This window comes from Drosophila erecta, unplaced genomic scaffold (genome assembly GCF_003286155.1).
Source record: "Drosophila erecta strain 14021-0224.00,06,07 unplaced genomic scaffold, DereRS2 tig00000021-arrow-pilon, whole genome shotgun sequence".
NCBI classification, from domain to species: Eukaryota; Metazoa; Arthropoda; class Insecta; order Diptera; family Drosophilidae; genus Drosophila; species Drosophila erecta.
In genome coordinates this window covers 20,028,680-20,053,088 of record NW_020825198.1, presented here as the reverse complement: position 1 = coordinate 20,053,088, position 24,409 = coordinate 20,028,680, and the positions used below count along the sequence as shown (strand labels likewise).

The 24,409-nt window shown below is 40.2% G+C and overlaps 3 protein-coding genes across 6 annotated transcripts; 2 read left to right on the top strand and 1 right to left on the bottom strand.

Moving 5' to 3' along the window:
- The first annotated feature begins 420 nt into the window (after nucleotides 1-420).
- LOC6545797 lies at nucleotides 421-1,552 on the top strand. Its single transcript, XM_001973389.3, has 5 exons — nucleotides 421-618; nucleotides 683-846; nucleotides 1,076-1,209; nucleotides 1,269-1,339; nucleotides 1,411-1,552. Exons 1-5 carry the CDS (start codon nucleotides 538-540, stop codon nucleotides 1,501-1,503), a joined length of 543 nt encoding a protein of 180 aa, XP_001973425.1. The 5' UTR covers nucleotides 421-537; the 3' UTR covers nucleotides 1,504-1,552.
- An 88-nt stretch (nucleotides 1,553-1,640) lies between these two features.
- Nucleotides 1,641-4,762, top strand: LOC6545796 (dynein regulatory complex protein 11). The gene is made up of 8 exons (XM_001973388.3): nucleotides 1,641-2,434; nucleotides 2,496-2,820; nucleotides 2,876-3,165; nucleotides 3,226-3,382; nucleotides 3,455-3,718; nucleotides 3,785-3,942; nucleotides 4,002-4,585; nucleotides 4,642-4,762. The coding sequence occupies exons 1-8, from the start codon at nucleotides 1,699-1,701 to the stop codon at nucleotides 4,744-4,746; spliced, it is 2,619 nt and encodes an 872-aa protein (XP_001973424.1). The 5' UTR covers nucleotides 1,641-1,698; the 3' UTR covers nucleotides 4,747-4,762.
- Nucleotides 4,763-4,848: 86 nt separating this feature from the next.
- Nucleotides 4,849-24,153, bottom strand: LOC6545795 (fat-like cadherin-related tumor suppressor homolog). Of its 4 annotated transcripts, XM_026977337.1 has the most exons (22): nucleotides 22,710-22,996; nucleotides 17,248-20,700; nucleotides 17,085-17,191; nucleotides 16,813-17,020; nucleotides 16,692-16,753; nucleotides 16,478-16,633; nucleotides 16,031-16,403; nucleotides 14,961-15,969; nucleotides 14,716-14,901; nucleotides 14,475-14,649; nucleotides 14,156-14,418; nucleotides 13,375-14,101; nucleotides 13,139-13,316; nucleotides 12,638-13,078; nucleotides 12,173-12,573; nucleotides 11,799-12,107; nucleotides 6,444-11,736; nucleotides 6,098-6,379; nucleotides 5,837-6,025; nucleotides 5,484-5,513; nucleotides 5,173-5,304; nucleotides 4,849-5,111 (listed from the first exon to the last, which is right to left on the bottom strand). In XM_026977337.1, exons 2-22 carry the CDS (start codon nucleotides 20,672-20,674, stop codon nucleotides 4,975-4,977), a joined length of 14,085 nt encoding a protein of 4,694 aa, XP_026833138.1. In that variant the 5' UTR covers nucleotides 20,675-20,700; nucleotides 22,710-22,996; the 3' UTR covers nucleotides 4,849-4,974. The 4 variants fall into 4 exon arrangements, with proteins under 4 accessions (XP_026833138.1, XP_026833140.1, XP_026833137.1 ...); XM_026977339.1 differs by lacking the exons at nucleotides 5,484-5,513; nucleotides 22,710-22,996 and adding an exon at nucleotides 23,965-24,153; XM_026977336.1 differs by having other exon boundaries at nucleotides 12,638-13,316.
- Nucleotides 24,154-24,409: the final 256 nt, after the last annotated feature.

The window sequence follows — 24,409 nt, the reverse complement described above, 5'->3', positions numbered from 1 at the left end:
TGGAATCGCGAACGAGAAATTTCAACATTTTCTGGAATTTCGGTAGAAAAAAAAAGTGTGGGCGTGACAGTTATTGTTGGTTTGTAGGCGTTGCAGTGGGCATGGAAAAAGGTTTTAGATATATCTATAGACATTTAGGAGATATATAAATAAATAAAAAAATTGCACAACACTTAAACTTCTTTCAGATTCTCAGTAATATGCAATATATTAATAGGTCATATTTTATATAATTTTAATGCAAAAAACACAGTGTAAGTATAAACGTTAATAAATATTTAACAATAACTTAAAAATAAACTTGCAATATTATAAAGTAATATTCATAATATTAACAATAAATCCGTTTGATTTCCGATTAAAGTTGTAATTTTTGGCGCAGTCATCGATAACACGCAAATTCTAACAGCGATGTGGCAACTGGCGCTACAGCTGCTTAAACCAGTCTGGTAACAATCTGTTATCGAATATACATTATTCCATCTCTAGAAGAACTTGCATAAAAAAATAAAGAACAATTGAACAATTGCACTTAGAATGGACTATGTGCACTCTGTTTGGAGCTACTTTGCCTCGATCTGCAACTGCTGGCAATGCACCGAGGACCCGGGTGCCCAGGTAATCTACACAGCCCCCTTTTTCCCACACAACTGACCGAAAACATATTGCGTTTCACCTGCAGCCCAACGAGCCGAACGAGCGGACACACCTTCTGGTGGATCCCGTGAACCATAGTCCTGCCCTTCGGAGGAGCAATTCCGATGGCCTCAGCAACGACTACGCCCACTCCCTTCCCAAGAAGGACGACCAAAACGCCCTCTCCAGACTGGTGCAGAATACTGCGATGTACGTAGTCAACAGCATATGGGTTTCTATTGAATGGGGTGCTAGCAATAGGCAGCAAATCAATAGTATATTCAAGTAGAATAGCGATGGCAGCATCTAGTATGTACTGTGGCTATTCCCGAGCATTATCGGGATGATCAATGCAGCATAGCAACAGAGCTCTGATCCATATTACCCCTAATTGTTGACAAAAGCAGCATATTTGTATTTACACTCCTTTGCTATTCAGAAACATGATAAACGTTGGAGCCATGGACTGCCACAGCTTGGAGCACCAGGAGTACGCCGATAGGATAAGATTGTACTCGCAGCGGTTGCATCAGCAGTGGAACAACGGCCAGCACTCCAGCATCGCGCCAAAAGGTTTGCAATATTAGTACGTAGAAAAAAGAAAACATGACTAACATTTAAATAAACTACAGGCCTGCTTAAGGATGTTCCAAGCCATCAGTTCTATCTATCTAAGCCAACTTATCCAGAAGACACTGCTCAAGTAAGTTCTTTTCTTAAATGGCGTATGGGACTGCATAAAATGCTCCAACTACCTATTCCGTGTATTTTTAGATGAAAATCTTCACCGAGAAAGCACACATCAGTGTTTCGCACATACAAATCGACCACAAAGAGGCAGTGGTTGTTCCATTTCAGATCCCCTGATTATCGTATCTTAAGTGAAATAAAGTGATAAATTTATATGAAATCAAAATCTATATTGGTACTAAGTAGCCCTTGAATAATCAGGTAATCGACTTATTTTTATTAAGTGTACAGAAGCAAATAAATACAAACTATATTCTTAACACACCAAGACATTTTTTATTTAGCAAGGCACACATAAAGCAAAAATCCAAAATGTCATTCGATCTTAACCATAAATTTTGGGTCTCCACGCGCAAGGAAATAGGACAACTTATAAAAAAGCAGAACCGTCTGAAAAAGATTCAGCCTCCAGAAGAAAAAGCAGTATCGTTTAAAATTTTTGCAGAGCTCTATGTGTTATACGTGGAGCTGGTCGATAAGCTAAGCTTCATATACCACAACACTTTCCAAGTACAAAAGCGGGCATTGGTCCGCGTTTTGGTGGAGAGTGCCACTCAGCAGCTAATGCAACTAAAGGAGGAGTTAAAAGATTTGGAAATGAGCGAATACATATATATAGACAAGGCCTTGATCGCTAGAAAGCTAACCCCACGGGACTTGGTCATATGGAGATCACCCCAATTTCTGTACCGTCGCCCATTGGACATTCAAAATATTATAACCGACAACCGATTGTACATGAACGACGAAGAAAAGGAGGAGAAAGCAGCACAGGATTGGGCTCCGATCAGTGAGGCCGTGAAGCTTATTCAAGCTCACGAGAGGGCACGCCGCGCTCGGGTCTACAAGTCCAACATTAAGTACGACAAGAAAAAGTTCCTAAAGGTCCATCAAAGAAAGAAAATCAATTACAAATTCACCTTTAAACCTGATCAGGCAATGAGTATTCCCGTGAAGAGAACAATTTTTTCAGCTGACTTCCTGAAGGCGGATGAGTCCTGCGAAAACCTTATTAAAAAGGATGATGCAGCGGATACCGCACTAGATGGTAAGTATATTAGATTGTTTCCAAACAATGGACATTTCTCATTTGGCTATATCTTTTCTAGATGAAGAAGCCTTAGATACAATACGGAACTGTGCCGCTTGTAAAATCCAAAGCTGGTGGCGTGGTTACAGGACGCGGAAAATAGTTAAAATAAGGAAGAGGTTTAAGGAGGAACTGTATGGCATGAAGAAAATAAGGAAACTGAAGCGACCTAATCAGAAAGCCAATTCTATTATGGAAATGTACAAAAACGAGATGCTCAAAAAGAAGCTGGATGAAGACTTCATTAACTTGATAAATGATGAGCGCACCAGACTTCTGCAAGTCCGAAGTCCATGGATGATGGAAGATATATCCGATCATATTCGAGCTTGGTTCAAAGAATTGTGAGTTGATTTAATTGAGACGCAATTGACGCAAGGTATAACGCTTACCTTACAGTTACGATGCGACTGGAAATTTCCATCCTTATCCCGATCCTGTAAAGCAAGGAACGGTATTAGTTGTCATTGATGAAACAATGACCCCAATGGAATTTCAGGAAAGCCTTGGTAAAAAGCCGCTTTCAAAGGCCGAGAAAAAGAAGCTTCGCGATAAGGAGAAGAAAGAAAAAAGGAAAAAGAAGGAAAAACTGAAACAGTTGAAAATGAAGGAAGCGAAACGTCGAAAAAAATTAAGAGACGCTGGAATCATCGATATTGGCTACGAGATAAGTGCAAGCAAGCCAATTGGTAGATAATTTGACTAAATGAGGAATGTTTCATGTCTCCAAAAACATCCTTTACTTTTAGAAAAGATTGAAGAAACAATGAAGAAATATGCCAAGGACTGGAGGAATGTTGATGAATATCTTAATAAGAATCATGATCCCATCAAGGATTGGGTTACAGAGGACGAACTGGCAAAGATACATCAAGAAGTAAGGGGCTTGGTCGACGAATACATGAGGTAAAATAGTTCTTACTTCTATTATATTTTGATATAAACATATTTGAAGCGGAACCACTTTACAATTTGTAGGGTAGAATATGAGTTGCTGCGAGAGGCCTTGGCGAAGGATAACAATGAAAAGTATAAGGCTCTCAAAGTAAAGTATCCAAAAAAGAAGAAGGATAAGAGGAAGAGGAAACCCAAGGACATGACAGGCGATAGGACACTGCAATCCTTGTACAATGAGCTTAAAGATGCCGGCATAATAGAGGAGGTTGCTCATAGAGACTTCGATGAATTCGTAGCGGACTTTAACTTTGTGGCAGACGACACTCGAGATGAAGATGGGTTAACGTATGTAGTTTTTTTTTAAAGCTTCTAAGACTCAAAAAATGTAATATCGCTATGTATGAAATTCAGCACATTGGGTCCAGCGAAGGGTGATATCAAAATGGTTATTCAAGAGTCAATGCTGGGAATGGGAGAATTCGATATTCCGAAACCGAAGTCTATTTTACTTATTGGACCACTAAATAGCGGAAAAAGATTATTGTGTCAAATCATTGCATCAGAATTAGGTATACTAACATTTTGTTTATAATTGTTTTCGTGCGCTCAAACCTTCTGCATACCCCAGATGCAGTTTTCATGAATCTGAGTCCCGAGAAGACCTACAAATATGCCAATGACTTAAAGTATTTCCTACATGTCATTCTTAAGGTGGCTAAGGCTTTTCAGCCCACCATAATGTACATCGAAGAAGCTCATAGACTATTCTGGAAAAAGATTCCTCCTGAAGCAGTAGAGATAAACCCCCGACTTCTGGGTACCTCAATAACTGGCAAGATCTTGAAGCCGCTAAAGAAAAATGACAAAATTGTACTCGTCGGCACGAGTAACATGCCCTGGGCGGCCAACGGAGGCATCAAGAGAGCGTTCCAAAAAGTCCTGCTTATACCGAAGTGCGATTACGGAACAAGCTTCCTGCTGTGGCTAGAAATGATGACCGAGAACGCCCCAGATGATATGAGAGAGTACGCCTACTCCGCACTGGCACGAGTCCTGCAAGCGTACAACTCTGGCGACATTAATGATAATGTAAAGCAGACCTTGAGCATCGACCGTAAAATGCGACTTAAGAATGAGGCATTGGATCCAAACGAGTTCCTAGAATATTTCCTGAGCAAGAATGAGCCGCCGATTTTGCCTCCTGATGAGAAGGTATATGCTTACTTACATGTTTCGCGACAATTTCATTTAACAGCAATTATTTTCAGCTAATGGAAAAGTTCAATAAATGGTTTGGCAGCGCAAACAAGCTTCAAAAACTGCGAAAAAAGTATATGGCTCAAAAGTTGGCCAAGGCAAGCAAAAAGAAATAAATACATAGTTTAAAACAATATGTTTCAATGCGCACTTTTTATATAACTCGTAAATGGGGGCTTACCTGGGTATTAAAGTAATGATACTATGTAAGTGCAGTAAAGACGCTAAGTTATTTACGTGTTTTTTATTGAAAATATATAACCAAAGTTTTCCTATGGAAAATAGTATCTAACGAAAAGAAATTATTTGTGTAAAATGTAGTTCTTATATATTAAGCATGTCATTTAATTGTTTGTTTGTTGTTGTGGTAAAAACTCCTCCAACTCAGAATCTTCAATTTCACACAGTCGAACCGAAATGTTGCTGTTGGATCCAATTTCTCCGACAGCACATGGAAATAGGTATGCCTCCTCTGAGTTTTCTGCATAAGTTCAGAGACTTGTGACATTCGTAAAATATGTATACGCATTTTCCGTGCTTACCACTTATCGTCCTTCTGGTTTTCATTTCCTTCCTAGAAATCGGCCCCTCGGTCATAGAGCTTTCTCCATCCGTCTCACTTGGAAAATGCATCGTCGGTAAATACGAATCAGGATGTCTTAAATATACTTTGCCTGTTGAATAGATAAGATATGGATATTTTAAGTAAGATTCTTTTATAAAGGTACTATATAATATTTTTAATTTACTAAATGTTCATTATGAAATATAGAATGTTTATAAAAGCTTTGACGCTTGACCCGAATTTATAAATTACCATTGGACTATTACTTATAATGAATTAAAAACTTACACGAATGACTAACTTTCGACGGTAAAGGCACTGATTGCATGAAATGAAGTAGTTAAATAGGTTAGTATACAAGATGTTATTTGTTAGAGAGCTCAAAGGAGTAACAGAATGTCTTAAAAGGGGAAGGTTTGTTGATTGGGTTGAAATTGTGTGCAATGTTTCACAGAAATTGTTTGAAATTATAAAATGATGACACTTAAGAAAATTTAGATTTTGTGACAGCCAATTAAATAAATCTGCTTATTTTAAACATAAACATAAAAAGTTTTTGTGATGATAATGGCACCAACTCTATTTTTTAGTTTCTTAAATGGTACTAACATTTATTCTAGTATATTAACGAATTGTATTACCTGTATTTGATTTATAGTCTTCATTCTCGATATTATTAAAAGAACTCAGTCTTGAAAGTGGCTGATTACTTGATCTCGGCAACATAAACGGCTCCAAGCAGCTCTCTGCCTCCGAATCCAAATACTCCGATCCGATATCCTCATTCAACGCGGTTATATCCCTCGTCGGATCAACATCTCCGTCTTCCCCTATTGATTGGGAAATTGAATATTGTTCGGACATAAGCATTCATTTTAAATTATGTTATGTTATGTACTTACTGTGCACGAAAAAGGCTTTCTTCGACTTGGACTCGTTGCTATCGTTGCTGTGTAAGCTCGACGAGTCAGCAATTTCTGCTCCAGGAACTTCGGTTATATCTGGCAAGGGATTATGGCTTTTGCGAACCCAGTCGGAACAGTCCCAATGATATTGACCATTGGCAAGAGCTGAATAATCAACGAAATTCGCACTGGAAGAGTGGCACACGTTGGGCATTTCAACTTGGATTAGTTTCCCAGTTGAGAAGCGACTCACAGATGGTCCGAAATCTCGTTTAAGTTCTGAAATAAAGAGCATGTTTATATATTTGCTTTTGATAACTGACAGTAAGAGCTATTTACTAACCATTGTTCAGTTTATTTTCACTGAAGGTTCTTAAATGCATTTGCTCGCACCATTCTTGTTTGTAGGCATTATCTGCATCGGTGGAATGGCAGGAGTTTATGTTCACATGCTGTTTGTTTCGATTAACCTTCTGGTACTCGAATGGCACATTTTCCAGTTCATCGCCAGCCGAACCGTAACTACGCAAGATGTCCAAGTTATTTACAAAATTCCTATTGCTCAGGAATAGGTTGTCATTTGGAGCAGCTGTATAACTAATGGGCCGCTGGTTAACCTCCAAATTACTCAACTTAACGTTTGGTTTGCAGTAATTGTCCTTGTCCACCAGTGAGTTCAAATTCGCCTCCTTGTACGACGGCTTGTTCTTGTCCTTTTCTAGTCGGTTCCTTCGCTTTGAAGAGGAACTCCTCCGAACGACCACGCAACAGAGGACACAGATGATGATGACCAGTACCACGGCCACGCCGGCAATGATCCCGCTTATGTGCTCTATAGAAAAGTTCTTTAACTTTGTAGAAATAGAGTTCGAATACAGGGGATCCCCGCAACTGGCTCCTGTAAGATAGGAAGGACAAATGCATCGGAAACTTCCAGGTTCATTGATGCAGGTGGCTCCATTGCCGCACGGCTGGTTCTCACACTCATCCACATCGATCTCACAAGTGGGTCCGGTGTATCCCCGGCACATGCAGTGCGATATTCCATCGCCTTCCTCGCAAATTCCACCGTTTTTGCACGGGTTCGGAGTGCAAAACTTGCCGTACTCACACCTCTTTCCGGATAGGTGGATGGGACACGTGCAGCTGTAGTTGTTGGGTCCGTGGTAGTCGCACCTTCCGCCAAACAAGCAGGGTCCCGATGAGCAGGGGTCAAGATCAATCTCGCAATGCTTGCCGGAATATCGGGGCTGACAGGCACATTCAAACACGTCCGTATCGAGTTCCTTGCAGATTCCACTATTGGCACACGGCTGAGATCCGCAAATACCCAGACGCACCAGCACATTGGATGGATCGCACTTGAACTCGACATTCGTAAAACGCTTCAATGCAGCAATGGTACTTCCGCCGGAAATGTATAATGGCAACGACTCCTTGGCTATTTTGATGTTTGCCATGCAGCCGATGAAGCCGCGCTGAATATCCTCGTAACCAATTATCGATGGATGTGGACGCACTTCGGCGCCCACAAAGATATCGTTGGACTGAATGTTCAGGATGCCATTCACACCAGGAGCACTGCCATGCGAAACGTGCTTATTGTCCACCATAACTTTGGCACTATTAAGGGACCGCTCGAGACTGATTTGATGCCACTCCCCGTCGGAGATGTTAATGCTGGAGACACTGATGACTCCCTCGCCCGAACCCAAATCGAATCTGTACTGAACAGCTCCGTTTATGATCTCCAGGATGTTGTAGTCCACCTTGCCGCTGGCATACAGTAGAGTGCCCGTTTGCTGCACAGTTCTTATCTGCAGGGAGTAGGAAAACTCATTCTCCAGCGTAAACTTCGCCTTTACCTTGTTGATCTTGTAGTGTGCATAGCTCTTTCCGCCAAAGGACACCGCAGTGAATAGACCCATGTCACAGGATTCATTGCTGCACTTCGAAGACTTCCTCTCACAGTAGGTTCCTGAAAATCCCTTGGGACAGACACATTGGTAACCCAATGCCGACCCAGATGGCATGCAGATCCTCTGCGGGGAACACGGATCCGTGGAGCAGGCATTCACAGTCTCTTTGCAGTGCTTTCCATCGAATCCTGGTCGGCAAACACACGTATTCACCTGAATGTACGATGGAGCAGCAAAGCTAATCACATCCGTGAAGGTAGTGGTAACGTTGTTCTTCAGAATCTGTAAAACCTGTTTGCATTCCCCGTGAACGCAGTCATTTTTGTTGCTTTGGCAGGTTGATGGTAGTATATCATCCACCACCAGGTTGGTTTCGTTTTCAATTTCGTTCTTTTTGTCTACCAGTGTCTGCCGTATCTCATCACTTGTGAAGAATTCATCGGAATCGGGTATTATTTGCTGCTTCCGCACTGCAAACACTACGTTCAAGTCGGAACCGATGGACCTGGCTCGTCTATTACCCCCAGTACGTATTCGCTCCGATTGAAGGGTGATAAGAATTACATCCTTTTGGCGACATCGCATGATATTGCGAATAGAGCGCATAAACGTTTTCCTGTGGCTAAGGAGAAACTCAGATGCTGAAATGCTACTGAACCGGATAACAACTGACTCTTTTAGCATGTCATTGGTTACCAGTTCCACATTGATCTTGACAGGCGAGAAGACATGGAATTTACCATCCGAAACTGACACATTAAGCTTATAGAGACCAATATCTAGGTTGGATATGGCATAGATCTTTCCCGTATTGTTGGAAATGTTGAAAAGCTTCGAGCTCTGATACATGTCTTCAGGACCAGACACCAAACCGAAGTTCAATTCATCATACTTGTCCTGATCCGAGGCATGAACTTTGCCAATGAATGCGCCCGAAAAATCGTCTTCGAATGAGTTTATTGTTACTTCAAGTGGAGTGACAATGGGCGGGTATTGACTTTCTTCAATTATTTTCACAGCCACCCACGCATCGGAATATAATGGAGGTGTGCCGTTGTCAAAAACTCGAACCTGAATAACGAACTCATCCTGCAGGTTGTGATTGAATCGCGAGGCCGTGCTCAACGAACCATCTTGCTCCAGCCGGAAAAGACCACCCTCATTTCCAGACCTAATATCGAAGGTATATGGAGTGGTATTAGGTGACTCGTCTGCGTCGGTTATTTTGAAAGTTAGGAATACATAGCCCAGAGGTCGGTTTTCCTGAAGTACAACACTGTAGTTGGCGCTGGAAAAGATGGGTGCATTATCGTTCGTGTCCAAAATGTTTATATTTATTGGCACACTGTTGCATCTTTGAGGATTTCCCTGATCACAGGCTTGAATTTCCAAAGTGTAGTGTGGAATAGTCTCACGATCTAATGGCCTTGATACACTTATTGTTCCGTTTTTCGGGTCTATTGAAAACTGGCCTATGTTGTCGCCCTTTTCAATGTTGTAAGTTACAAGACCGTTTATATCAGAATCTTCGTCTGTGGCTTTGATGTCCAAAATCTTTGAGCCGACGAATATATCTTCATTGACATTGACGCGGTACAGGTTTTGCAGAAACTTGGGGCTGTTGTCATTAATGTCCAAAATAGAGATGTTCACATAGGCATTGTTGCTAAGTGGTGGAGTGCCTCCATCGATAGCTTGAATGGTCAAGAAGTAAAACTTGGACATTTCATAATCTAAGGTTGCATTAAGCACCAAGTCGCCTGTCGTGGAGTCCATTTTGAACTTTCCCTGTTCATTGCCACTCATTATGAAGTAGTGAATATCCGCATTTACCCCAATATCTATGGAAGTGGCATAAACTTTGCACACTTCTGTGCCATGTGTGGCGTTTTCTAGAATTTCGCAGGAGTACTGTCGCATACTGAACTCGGGTGGATTGTCATTAATGTCCAATATGTTCACAGCAACTGTTGCAATGGAATGTAATTTCGGAACGCCACAGTCCTCCGCCTTTACGGTGAGATTAAACAACGAAATTGTTTCACGGTCGAGACTTTTGTCCAACCTTATGATACCAGTGGATTTTGATATTTTGAAATAATCATGGTTTTCGCCCATTAGGGAGTATTTGATTTGTCTATTTACGCCAAAATCCTTATCCATCGCGTGCACTTTCGTGATCAAAGTGTTCAGTTGTGCATCCTCGGGTGCACTCACTCTATATTGAGCCATGGAGAAAATGGGCGTATTGTCATTTATGTCATTGACCGTGATGATTATTTCCGAGAAGCACTCTTGCGTGAAGTCCTTGCCATCCTGAACATGTGCTACCAATTTGTACTTGGGGGTCGTCTCCCGATCCAGTGCGCTTGCCACCTTCAGGATGCCACTTTCCTTCCCAATAGTAAAGTCGTCCGCACCTTTGCCCGAAAGATAGAAGCGAAGTTTGCTTTGAATATCAAAATCAACCGCCTTGACTTCAACGAGTGTAGTTCCAATCGGGATTGATTCATTAATGGAGATATGATAGCGGGGTTTTAGGCAGTAAGGCGTATTGTCGTTTATGTCTTTTACATCTATTTCCACATTGGCTTTGGCAGTGAATTTTCCATCAGTTGCTATTATGCTTAAGTTGTAGAACATGATTTGTTCGCGATCTAATGGTTTGGCAATAAATAACTCTCCGCTCTTACCAATCTGGAACTGGGCTTGCTTGTCCCCAGAAACGATAAAGAAGTCCATTTCCTGTTTTTCGATATCGGGATCAATTAGGAGTAAGTTGATTAAAACTGTGCCAGGCAGTGCATTTTCGAAAACAGAAAGCCTTTCGATAGGTAATTTAAATACTGGTGCGTTATCATTATAGTCTACAATTTTTATAGTTACAGGTACTTTTGCATCATGCTTTGGGTGGCCATTATCGGCAGCAATTACTTTAAAATTATACTCGGATTGAACTTCTCTATCCAAAGAGGTTAGCAAGGTGATCCAGCCAGAGTAAATGTCAATGTCGAAAATATTTTGGATGTTTTCAGTATCACTTTCCAAGTAGTACCGAATGTCGCCATTAGGCCCGGTGTCCGCATCTGTTGCGGATACTTTGACCAAGGATATGACCTTTTCACTGTTTTCCGCAACACTGGCACTGTAAAATGTGTTGTCAAACTTGGGGTAGTTATCATTTTCGTCTCTAACATCAATTAAAACATCAGCGTAGGCGAAAAATACTGGAACCGTGGAAGTTTCCGCCATTACAATTAAAGTGTGAGACTCTTGTTGCTCCCTGTCCAATGTTTGCTGAAGAATCAGTTCACCACTATCGGATATCATGAAATGATTCTGATCTGCAGCTATTGAGAATTTGAACGTATAGTTTCCAATCATATGTAGCTTTGTTAGCACGGTTCCTGGTGGCGTGGACTCTATGATCTTGAGTAGAACAGAAGATTTCTCAAAAGTGGGAATATGAGCATCTGTTTCGATTATTTCGATTGACACTGGAACTTCCGAATGAAATTGAGTTTCGCCTCGATCGGTAGCACGAACGAAAAACTGATAAGAGTTCACTCCGTAAGATTCAGCATTCATTTTAAAAGCAATATCTCCAGTTTTCTCGTTAATTTCAATCACATCCTTTACTGCCTCATCGATAGTCTTTTCAACAATTTGGTAATATACCGATCCATTATCATTAATATCGTCGTCTTTGGCTTTGACCTGTAAGTAAACAGTTTAAAGTTCTTTAGTAGGGACTTCTTTCACGGATAGACACTTCTTACCGTCAAGATAGTTCGGTTCGCTTCCGTTGTTATGCTTACAACCATTTTGTATTCCTTCAATAGGAAGTAAGGAACGTTGTCGTTCACGTCCACTACAATAACCTTGAGAGAGGCAAATCCGAATTTACCTCCACCGTCGGATACCTTCAGTTGCACCACGTACTCATCTTTTTTTTCACGGTCGAAAGTTACTTTAGAGGTTATTACACCCGTCGATTGGTCGATGAGAAAGATTTTTTTCATTTCCTCGGAAACTATTTCGTAGTACAGACTCGCGTAGGTGCCAAAATCCCCATCGGACGCTTTTACCTGAAAATACCAGTTATTGTTACACAAGTCTTTAGCCGATCTATTCATCTATTAAAACATCATACCGTGATTATATTATGACCGTGCAACAAGTTTTCAGGAACTTGAACCTCATAAGTATTTTGATCAAATTGTGGACTGTATACGTTTTCTGGCAGTAAGGATATTTTGAGCCGGGCATATGTCGTATGAACTCCATCGGAAACGGAAATATTCAAGACTGTGCTACTTTTATCGGTGAAATTTAACATGTTTTGAAGGGATATAACTCCTGTTAGTTGATCAATACTATAGGTTTGCAATTCGTTTCCATAAACAATTTTATACTCTAGAGAGTCAGTATCAGAAATATCCTTATCGTATGCTTTAGGTAGGGCAACAAATTGTCCACGAACAGCTGCGACAGACAGTTTGGTGAAGTACGACGGCTCTACAAAACATGGAGCATTATCGTTCAAATCTTTTACTGAAATATAAAAACAATATATCTTTAATTAGTCTGTAGGAGGTAAGGTGAGACAGAACTCTACCTGTTATAAATACATTTGATCGGGAACTTAATGATGGCGATCCATGGTCCTTTACGTTAACTACAACATGATGATATTTGACTTGTTCATAGTCCAATGGAGTCTTTAAATACAGATTTCCGTCTGTGACGTCAATGTAAAACAGTTCTGAATTGTTTTGCCCATTGATGGACTCAATATAATAGGAAAGTTTTGCATTTGCTCCGGAGTCTTTATCAGTTGCATTAATCTTTAAAATTTGTGTTCCAAACGAAGAATTTTCCGGAATGGTTATGTTGTATATATCACTCTCGATTTCTGGATAGCAGTCATTGACATCCATAATGGAAACAGATAAAACGACTTCAGCATAAACACCAGAAAGACTATCTGTCGCTCGAATAGAAACATCGTGTGAACTTATTTTCTCGTAATCCAATTCATTGACGACAAAAATTGAGCCTGAATTTGAATAAAAGCTTAGAAAATTTTCAAATAATAAAGATAGCTGGATGAATTTACCTGTGTTGTAATCAATTTCAAACGATTGACTATCGGAAGATATTGTGTAAATTAAACTCCTTCCCAAGGGACTTTCAGCTTCAATGGATACGGAAAGGGCTGAGTACATTTCCACGTCTTCCTTGACGCTAACAGTATAAAACTGTTTTTCAAAAACGGGCATCGAACGATCTATAACCTATAATGGAAAATTCAGTCTGTATTAAAAAGTTTCCGTTTTTCTTATGAACACCTACCTTAACCTGCAAGGGAGCTTCAGACGAGCAAGGTGTTATGGCGCCATCATAGGCAGCAACTGTCAATTCATAATTTCGGTTATGACCTTCGACGTGCTGCTTTATGGATAACTCTCCAGTTTTGCGGTCCAGTTTGAACAACTCCCCATTTCCTTTCTTAAGTTCGTACCGAACCTCGCCATTTTCTGCACTATCCAAGTCAACGGCCTTAACCTGCATTATAATCGTTCCTTTTGGATCGTCAATTGAAACCGTGGCATAATAGGGCATATTGACAAACAAGGGACAGTTATCGTTCACATCCAAGACGGATATATATATGGAGGTTACTGCTCTGCGAACATTCGAATTCATGCCGTCGTACAACACGGACTTTGCCTCCACGAAGAGTCTGTACAAATCCTTTACTTCGCGATCGAAAATAACTCCAGTGGTTTTTAGGGCTCCCGAACTGATTCCAATATCAAACAATTGCGTTGGGTTCAGAATGCGGTACTCAACGTTTTCGTTCAGAGAGTTTCCAACCACATTCACCAATCCAATGGTGGCTATCTTTGTGTTATTTTCAAATGCAGAAAATCGGTATGATTCGCGTTGGAATGCAAAATTTAAGTCGATGGCTGATAAAACCATTATTTTAACTATTAAAATTGCAGAAAATATTCCGTCGGAGGCACGGACGTGCAATGTATAGTCCCGATCATTTTCGTTTAGTATTTCGAAATTTCTAAAAACAAAAGTTATGGTTTATGTTCCAAATAAATATTGCAGCTAAGTTTACCTGGTTGTAATTATTCCGGTGTATTTTTCGATCTGGAAACATTCATTGGTGTTTCCATCCACAATGTCAAACCTTAAAGTATCGTTATCAGCATCCTTTGCGCTAACTTGTCTAACAAACACATTCTCAAAAGTTGGAAGGAACAAAGTTACATTGAGCTCACGCTCATTAAATACTGGAGGACAATCGTTAACATTTATGACACGAATCGTCACATGGGCTGTTGTAGTGGAATGTAGTTTGGGCTTTCCCATATCACTAACCTAAAATATGCACAATTTAAACACAAAATTCTAAAACTATTTTATGCTTCATTTACCGTAACGTCAAAAGTATAACCAGCGTTGGTTTCATAGTCCAATTGTCGTAACAGCTCAATAGCGCCAGTTGTCGAATCTATCTTAAAAAACTGTTTTGCCAGATCGTCAATTATGTGGTATTCAACCATTCCGTTTACCCCGACATCCGCATCCTTGACTTGTAATGTTAAATGACTGAAGTGAAATGAAATAAAAATATATTAATATGGATATCCTAAAGGTCAAACTACGAACACTCACTCTTTTGATGAGTCGTATACTTTCAGTACGTAAGATCCAATTGAGGCCGATTCAGATAATGCTCCAACATATTCATTTTGAACGAAATACGGAATATTATCGTTAGCATCTAGGATATGTATAATTATATTTTGGCAGGATGACTCGGCTGCCATATTGGTTCCTTTAACCGTAAGGTTGAATACCCTGGGATACAAAAATAAAATGTAATTAAAATTAACATTGTTATAAATTGTATTGCTTACTTGATGGATTCATAGTCGATATTTCCATTGATAACAATAACTCCAGTGGAGGGGTTAATGCGGAAGCTTTCGTGGATGTTGCCGGAAATAATATTGAAGAATATGGATGACGAAGACCGAGCGGTGACTTGAGTAACAAATGTTCCGATGGGTAGGTTTTCGAATATTTCTATTGCAATGGTGTTGGTTGAGAACTTCGGAGGATCGTTCTCGGACATGGTGACAATGATGTGCACAGGTATCTGCGATGACAAAGGTGGGTTACCCAGATCTACGGCCTTCACTTGAAGCATGTACTCTTGAATCTTATTAATGTTTAAGTTGCCAGCCAATGTGATTACACCAAAAGTCGGGTCTATCTCAAACACACTACCCACGTTACCCGTGATAATTGAGTACTGGATCTCGGCATTGTGACCACTATCTCGATCTATGGCCCTCACTTCAGCTAACTTAGAGCCAATGGCTGCGCTTTCGGGAACCTTACTTTGAATTATTTTAGCAGTAAATTCCGGATGATGGTCATTGTGGTCATGCACGTTTACAATGATCTTGGCATAGTTTCTTTTCCCAGGCGCTCCCTGATCTTTAACAAAAACGATGAGTATGTGCTGTGCAGTCTTTTCAAAATCCAATCTCTGAGTGACAATAACATTTCCACTTATGGAATCGATTCGAAACAATGCCAGGGACGACGGATCCTGAGTTGCGTGTAGATGATAGAATAGCTTTTTGTCCTCATCTCTGTCAGTGGCGTGAAGTTGCATGATAACTGATTCCTCCTCAATATTTTCTGATATATTGACATGATACACATCTTTAGCGAACTGAGGAGGGTTGTCATTAATATCGATCACTTGAACCAAAAGATTAGTAAGCGTTGTGAATGTGCCATCAGTTACGCTAATAGTCAGATTATAGAACTGTTTGGTCTCGTAGTCCAAATATTTTGAGAGTAAAATGTTTCCGTTATCTTGGCCAATGTAAAAGGTATTGTCTTCATTGCCATCTATAAAAATGCATTCGAAATTTCAATAAGTATTCAAAATGTGGATTACCTATTAACTTACTGGAAATGTTGTACCACAGCTGGTCGTTGTCATCATCGACAGCCAAAATTTGAGTGACCAAAAATCCTGGCTTGTCATTCTCTGTTAGATCCACGACATTTTCTGATGTCTTTCTGACTATCAACGGTGCATTTTGGGAATCAGGATTAACAGGAACTACAACAATATTAACTCTAGCAGTTTGACTCTTCTTAGGAATTCCGCTGTCCTCAGCCTTGATGTGAATTTCAAACTCATTATCGGAGTCCAATGGTTTTGCTATATGTATGTGGCCCCTTTGGCTATCGATGCGAAATTTGTTTTTACCCTTTCCGGACTTAATTGAGTAGGTAATTCGACCATTTTCCCCACTGTCGCTGTCGATAGCATGGACCTAAAAACAATATACATATACCATAATATACAATACCATTTTCGGTAATTCAACATTAAAAGCCTTGGACATACCTGAAAAATAGATTGATTGACAGTGGCTGAGGACGGAACTTGCACCTTGTAAACCCTTTGGTCAAACTCTGGGCTATTATCGTTAATATCGAGTACTGACACAACAATTCGCGATGTAGAGGATAGTACTGGAGATCCGTTATCAGATATTGCCACCTGAAAAAAAATTGTTTCAGCTATTTGATAACTACCGGAAAATGACAAGTCAACACACCTCCAAAATATGTTCCGCTTGATTTTCTCTATCCAATTTGCGTTCTGTCGTTTTAATCACTCCTAAGAACATGAACAATTAAGTAAATATATATCAACTCAACTTATTAAAGTAATGGTACCTGTTTTCGAATCAATTTCAAAGTACCCGACCAGATTTCCAGAAACTATATTATATGTAAGTGTCTGATTGGGATCTATATCAGGATCGAATGCCTTTAGGGTAATGATCTCCACATTTTCCAAACTTGCTTCCGTAACATTAACGTAGTACACTGGTTTGTCCGTAAGAGGAATGTTATCGTTTTCGTTTTCGAGTTGTATGTAAACCTAATAATTAAGTCCATTTAAGTTTTCAGAGAATCTTTATATATATATATGTATGTATATTTACCTCCACACAATTGCTGAGGGGAACTATTGCGCAATCCTGTGCACAGAGCGTCAACCAGTAAAAGTTTTTCGTCTCCGCATCGAGTTGGGATAAGGAAGTTATTGAACCTGCAATATATATTGGCAATAATCCGTATAAGATGTCATACGAAGGCGATACAAACCTTGGTCGTTGACCGCAAAAATTCCAAGCCCATCGCCACCTGTGATGGAGTACGTGATTTTTGAATTCAGGTCCACCGTGTCCATATCCCGTGCAGAGACATTCATTACAAACGTTCCCTTCGGCTTGTTCTCCTTTATCTTTCCTTCGTACACAAAGTCGTCGAATTCGGGAGCAAATCGGTTCTCGTTGACGTCAATGATCATTATTACAATGGACATGTCCGAAGTTAAAGAGGGATCTCCGCCATCGATGGCACTGACAATAAGGTTGTGCACTTGTTTGTTCTCATAGTCCAGATATCCTTGAGTCCTTATTGCACCAGTGTGCTTATCGATTCTAAATAGTTCCTTATCCTGGGTCTCCTCTTTGAGAGAGAATTGAATCTCAGCATTTGGTCCAATGTCTTCGTCCACCGCTTCGATTACGGCCAACACTGTTCCGCGGGGCAGATCTTCGCGCACCTTAAATATGTACTCTTGCACTCCGAAAACCGGAGCGTTGTCATTGACATCGTCGACCAGGACGTATACTAGAGCCTCCGAAGAGAGCACGGGATTGCCACCATCCTTGGCAGTTATGTGAAGAGCGTAATTATCCTGTTTCTCGCGATCCAGTTGTTTGTTTAAACGAATGCATCCCGTAGTAGCATTGACCGTAAAATCGCTGCACTCAACCGATAGGGCATATGTCACCTGAGCATTGATTCCGGAATCCGCATCCGTGGCATGAAGGCAGTGTACCACAGTTCCTATCCTGGCACTTTCAGTCAGCCGGAAGGTAGCCAATGTCTTTTGAATAACCGGACGATTATCGTTCACGTCGAGGATCGTTATTGGCAACATTTTTGATGTCGATTTGGTCGGATTACCCAGATCGTAGACGGTAATGTTGAGGACATATTCATTTTGACGCTCTCTATCCAAATATCCAATGATCTGCAGTTCACCGCGGTCTGGATCAATGCGAAAAACCGAATCGTAATCACCGTCTAAAATTGCAAATACCAACTTTCCATTGTAGCCCAAATCGCGATCTTTGGCCTCTATCCAAGCAACAGTTTCACCCAATTGGACACTTTCGTTGATGGACAACTCCTGAGGGAAGTTCACAAACTCTGGTCTATGCACATTTTGGCCGTATCGACTGGGTGTTAGAGATAAGTCACTGAATACGGATGGCGACACACTTTTTACATTGTTTTTTTCGGACAAAGACAATGTTTCCGCTAATCTTCTGGCCACTCCAGTTTCACGACACTCAAAGGACCCATAGCCATGTAGAATACTGGAATCTCCACCCAAATCTTCTGGCATTAGATGTACATTGATGATCAAGTCATCGGAAAAGTGGGTGCCATCCGTGGCGGAAACTTTGAGAATACGATTTGTTAAGGATGTTTTCTTCAGATCGCAGGAAACAGACAGAGAGCCTGATGTGGGGTCCAAGTTAAAGCAGCCATCCTCGTTGCCATCGCTCAACCGATAGGATATAATATCGCCAGCATCGTAGTCAATGGCTGAGGTAACGAAAACTTCGGTGCCCATCGGGGCCGATTTGGTCACTTTGCCATAGCAGTTCACTCGTTCAAACTGCGGTCGATTATCGTTTATATCCTTGACGACGATAGACAGTTTGATTTCCGTCTGCCTTCTGTACGGCAATCCCCAATCTGATGCACGGATTATCAGCTCATAGTTTCGCTTCATTGTTTCAAAGTCAAGAAGAGATGTGGTCTTAACTATACCGCTGAAATGATCGATTTCAAATGGAACCGCATTTAGATTGGCAATACTATACGATATGTATGAATTTTCACCAGAATCTCTGTCTTTGGCAGTTAGTTTTACAACAAACGAGCCAGCCAAGTTGTTTTCATTGATACTAATCACCTTATTGACATTCTCAAAAATGGGATCATTGTCGTTCATATCCTGTACGCTGATTTTCACCTTTGCTGAGGATTGTTTTCTAGACCCAACATTTGCCTGATCAATAGCGGACACGGTTAAGGTGTAACTTGACTTCTTTTCGGCATCCAGCTGCTTCGCTGTGTACAACATTCCGGAATCGGGATTGATTCGGAACTCGTCGCCCTCATTTCCACCCACGATTTCCAAGTAGACCAATGCATTTTTACCCAAGTCGGGATCGCTCACTTTTAGCCTTATCACCGGCATGTTAATGGGGGCCGTTTCTGGAATCGATACTTCGTAAATCTCCTGCGTGAATATGGGTATATTTTTGCTTTCGGGCTTGATTTGAATCGGAACGGATTTATAGGCGAATCTACGGGGAGTTCCTAGGTCCTCAGCCCGCAGGGTTAAGTTGTAAATGAAATGTTGCTGGCTTAAGTGCGCAAACTGATTTAATTCGATGTAATACTCGTCTTTGGTCTCCGCAGCCTTCAGAAGAAACGTGCCATCCGGATTTCCATCAACGATTTCCAATCGCCCTATGTTGCCATTTATCCCAGTGTCCTTGTCGTTTACTCGAACAATTCCATAAATCAAAGGATTTGATGTTGGTGTCACGCTCGAGAAGGTTTTCGTAAAAATCTCTGGAGCGTAGAAGTTAACCTGTTTCACCGAAATACTGACCTTTGCCTTGCTGGCCTGATGGTTCTGTTGATTCACCCAAGATCCCCGATCGTAGGCCACCACCGTGAGCTCGAAGTGCGAGTTCTCCGCATATTGAAGTTGCTGCAGGAGAGTGATTTCGCCAGTGGTTGGATGGATAGCGAAGTATTCACTATCTATCAGGAGGCTGTAGTAGATTTCCCCATTGATGCCGAGGTCAGCATCGTCTGCTGTGACCTTTAAAATACTTTGATATTTGGGTGTGTCTTCCGGAATAACTACGGTGTACTGGGTTGGGTAAAACAGCGGACTCAGGTCATTGCGATCCAGTACTTTGATGTGGATATTTGCCTCCGTTTCATAGCTTGATATATTTCTGTCGTGCAAATGTACATGTGCTTTCACTCTTATTACGTATTCCTCAGTTTTTTCTCTGTTTAGCACAACGTTATTTGTCCGCGTTCGAATTGCTAAGAAGGCAAAATCCCCGACCAGTTTCTCCTCGGCCTTAAACAGCTTTTCCTTATCGCCACTAATTATCCTATACTTAACTTCTGCGTTCAAGCCAACTCTCAGGCCGGCCAGTCTTTCATGCAATACTCCCTTAGCGTAAGTCTTGCCCAGACTATTTTCTGGTATGGTAACATTATATACACTATGGCTAAACCTATACAGATCTTGCAGTTGGTTTTCTAGTCTATACTCGAGGGTCGCTGTGTGCTTCTCATCGGCCTTGCTTTGTACAGTGGGGATCAACCATAGACTACACAGCAGTGAAATCCATTGGAATATGGTGAAAGCTTTTCTTTTTACAGGAGTTACATATTTTTTAATCTTCATAGTAAACATATACTGCTCTTATTTCACATAATATCCTGAAACGTAAACGAAATTGTAATAATTTTGTTAAAAAGGGATTATTTTGAACAATGTTTAGTTGTGGGGTTTTTTAAAAGCAAATAAACTAAGTATCCTTCTTCAGTGATCCAAATTGAAATTCGTGAAGTTAAATTTAGAATTTACTACGGAACATGTCAACTTTTTAATGTTCTTTGGCAACACATCGTATATCACTCAGTGAGATCCGAAATCAATATATATACAATATATTTAATATTTAATAGAAAACGGGGAAGTGCCTTTGCGGATGGGCACCTACACTTTTGGTGGAATATGCAAACTTGCCTCGACATAATGGATTTAAAGTGCTCCATTTTGTGTAAACGAATATATCTATCAACAACAATAGTCGACTATTGAGTAAACTGTTTAGCTCAAAATGTTGACAAATTTACGGTAGTGTTCCTAATTCTTACTATAAGTGTTTAAACTTAAAAACATGCATGGTAACTGATTTATAAATGATGGTATACAAATTGCGTTTAAACAAACGAAGCAAATATAAATTATACGGGAAGAAATTAACGTCTGAAAAAGGGTAATATTAAAACATGTGCCATTCATTGCTATGTAAGTCGTTAACTCTTGAAAATTGATTGTGCGTATGGAATTTGCTTAATTTTCAATTTTCTCAAAGAAAATGTGTTGTAAACGGCGCCATCCGCAATCGATTTGACCCAAATTTTGTTTTAAAGGGGCACGACCACCTTATCAGCCACATTTCTGATGTCATTTAGCAATAGGGTTCTATAATAAGCTAAGTCACAAATGTTCGCTTTATTTATTACTATATTTAACTGCTGGATTTAACCTGGATTGCAAAATAGACTATTCGATTTTTAAAGATAATTCACTACTTATGAAGCAGGACTGGAATTCAATTATATAAAATGATATAAGAATAACCTTTAGTAACCTTCTATAACTTTTTTAGTATAACGGTTGAGAATAAACGGGTGGCTGGCACTTGTGTTATTTTTGAATTGTAATTATTCCTAAATATCTACCTACCCAGTCTGGTGGAAAGATTTCCACCGACATTTTCTCAAATACAGAGAAAATTATTTCTGGAATGTTTTCATTTTGTAAATTTTCATAAGGAACGGGCATTTCTCCATAACTTGATATCCAACCCTTTAGGTACCCGCAAAGCCTCTTACCTGACACCTTTGCCAGATAAGAAAAACTAATAAACCAAATGTGTGAAAACTAGAGCTTATATTCCCTATAAAAGTGAATGAAAGAAGTGCTTGGAATATTTTCCATAACACGTTATTAACACAAGTAACCAAATTGTTATTTACGAATTTAAGGAACCGTGAAGGCGACACTTTTGAATTGAATTTCCCCTAGCATAGCAGATCAGCATAATCACTTGACTGAAGAACCACTTGTTGGGAGTAGAAGTTCGAGATTTTCGATTCATGAAAACGTGAAGGTTGCGAAATTGGTGCGGCGCGTAGGTAAATATGAGTAATAACGCCCCTAGTACACACATATCATACTTGAAAAGAAGTCGAAACGGGTTAGCGAGCACAGACAATGTGAATCACTGAGTGGTTCCAATTGTAATGTTTACTCAGAAGCTATGTCAGGAAACCCTTCGCAACTTGTCTCGTTTCCCACTCCGAAAATCCACAAAGTCCACAAAGTCACACAATTACGACCACTAACTCCAGTTTTTACATAGGAGTGCAGCATTTACATACATAGGTATGTAGGCGATGCATATGTACATCGCACATAATTTGTACATCGGTGTGCAAAGATAACATGTGTCTCTTTTCTGTGGGTCTAATTTTCCGATAAGGTAAGTAAGCATACCGCACACCATTACTCGAAATCGCCGTGATAAACTTCGTAGGTATAGCACTAGGAATGTTATTGGATTAAAACACAGAAATGCACAATTCTCGGTTGAAACTTCGTTTTGGAAAATGTTTGGCCCACATACAAACGCACTAAGGTATATATGTGTGTATACCTTTATAATTTAGAGTGGATCCCACAACTTGACTGGAACTAACTAATAATCGATGTTTTCGCTGGTTGCTCGTTAACTTCGGAGGCGATCACTTTCATCGGCTTGTATTTTCATTCAACCCCGATTTCCGGAGCTCCAAACGCGGATTAAGCACTCACATTAATTGGCAGCTGCATGCACATATGCACCATTAACTACGATCGCCGATAACTCCGCCCGCTATTGCTCTCTCTCTTGAAACGCCAACAGCGATTGCTAGAATCGAATACTACGAGGATTCGATGACCCTCTGTGTAGGCTATCGGTGGGTAGCCGATAGTTTCAAGATCGATTGCACTGCCAGGCGCGAATTGACACGAATTTTAGCGGGCCCCTTTTTCTATTTTCAAAAACATAAGAACCAGGGAAAAACTCTCTAACTTCTAGATCATTTATTTGCATCTTGAAAATTTTGTAATGATCGCCCGAACAAGTGGTTAACTAATTAAATATTATACAGTTTTCTGCCAATCAATCTGAAAGTGTTTTTTCTTTTTTTTAATAGCCCTGTAACTTTTTGTTAAAATTACTCAATTTAAAATAATAACAAATAATTGTTTAATATGGGGTTTGTTTGTAATAAGGGGCTTGAAAATTAATTGTCAAGAGCAATTTTAAGCAAATAAACTATTTTTGTTGTGGACCCTTATCTAATTAGCAGGAAGTCATATTTATTTGGTTTATTGTTGTTTTTTAGATTAAAAAAAATGAAACATCCATGATTTTCGTGCGCAGATCGCATCTAATAAAATTTAATAAAAAGTAATTAGATTCTTCAGACTGCAGCCAGCTAGAGTAATTATAAAACATTTAGATACTGCTTTGTTTAAGTGATAGTTTTTTTTTTAAAACATGGATCCCGAGCAGGAATTATGCCAGGCAATATATTTGGTTATCAAATAAGGTTGACTCCCTCAAAAATATCAGAAATACAATAGGCAGTACACCAAGAATGGAACGCTAGTTTCCCATAATCCGCATTGCAATGGCTTCGCAATTTAAGAAATGTAACCCATCGCGGAAATTTCCTGTTCGGAGGGGTATGTTGTGACTTATTCCACTGGTTTTTGGTTGGATATATTTGGTTTCTTATTATCCGTATCACCACATGGGGTTATGCAACCCAAATTCACTGTTACACTTATTTATAAAGCAATATTAATATGGATTACTAGTCGACTCGAACGTAGTTGTGACACACATCTCGAATACGTACATATTTCTGCATTTTACAGATAAACATCACTATCACTGGAAAAGCGTATGGGCGTCGCATATGGGCGTAAGCATATCGTCGCCTAAACTCGAAGTCATATTAACTGAACATCGCGACTATTGATTGAAACATACTTTTCCTTCATTCAATTGCAAGCTACCGACGACGCACGCAGTTTACTGCGATTTAAACCAACTTAAACCGCAGTCAATGAGAACAGAAATTCAACTGATTCGACTTTTCCTCATCGCGACTGTCCCGGCCTCATCGCCATCAGGACCTCCGATGCTCGAGCTCGGCCATATCCTGCGGTTGCAACATCGAACTGCAACTTCGAGCAGATCCTAACCTGCTTGGGCTTGGAGCACCCATATTTCCCCTGAAGATAACAGACACACCCTTATTGTAAAAACATCCCAGCTTTAATGAGGAGAAGGTCTGACTG

Coding starts and splice junctions, on each gene's coding strand:
- LOC6545797 (XM_001973389.3), top strand. CDS start 538: ATGGACTATGTGCACTCTGTTTGGAGCTACTTTGCCTCGATCTGCAAC. Junction 847..1,075: donor CTGGTGCAGAATACTGCGAT/GTACGTAGTCAA, acceptor TTTGCTATTCAG/AAACATGATAAACGTTGGAG. Junction 1,210..1,268: donor CTCCAGCATCGCGCCAAAAG/GTTTGCAATATT, acceptor AATAAACTACAG/GCCTGCTTAAGGATGTTCCA.
- LOC6545796 (XM_001973388.3), top strand. CDS start 1,699: ATGTCATTCGATCTTAACCATAAATTTTGGGTCTCCACGCGCAAGGAA. Junction 2,821..2,875: donor CGAGCTTGGTTCAAAGAATT/GTGAGTTGATTT, acceptor CTTACCTTACAG/TTACGATGCGACTGGAAATT. Junction 4,586..4,641: donor TTTTGCCTCCTGATGAGAAG/GTATATGCTTAC, acceptor AATTATTTTCAG/CTAATGGAAAAGTTCAATAA.
- LOC6545795 (XM_026977336.1), bottom strand. CDS start 20,674: ATGTTTACTATGAAGATTAAAAAATATGTAACTCCTGTAAAAAGAAAA. Junction 16,404..16,477: donor TCAATCAATCTATTTTTCAG/GTATGTCCAAGG, acceptor TATTGTTTTTAG/GTCCATGCTATCGACAGCGA. Junction 14,102..14,155: donor ACCGGAATAATTACAACCAG/GTAAACTTAGCT, acceptor TTTTGTTTTTAG/AAATTTCGAAATACTAAACG.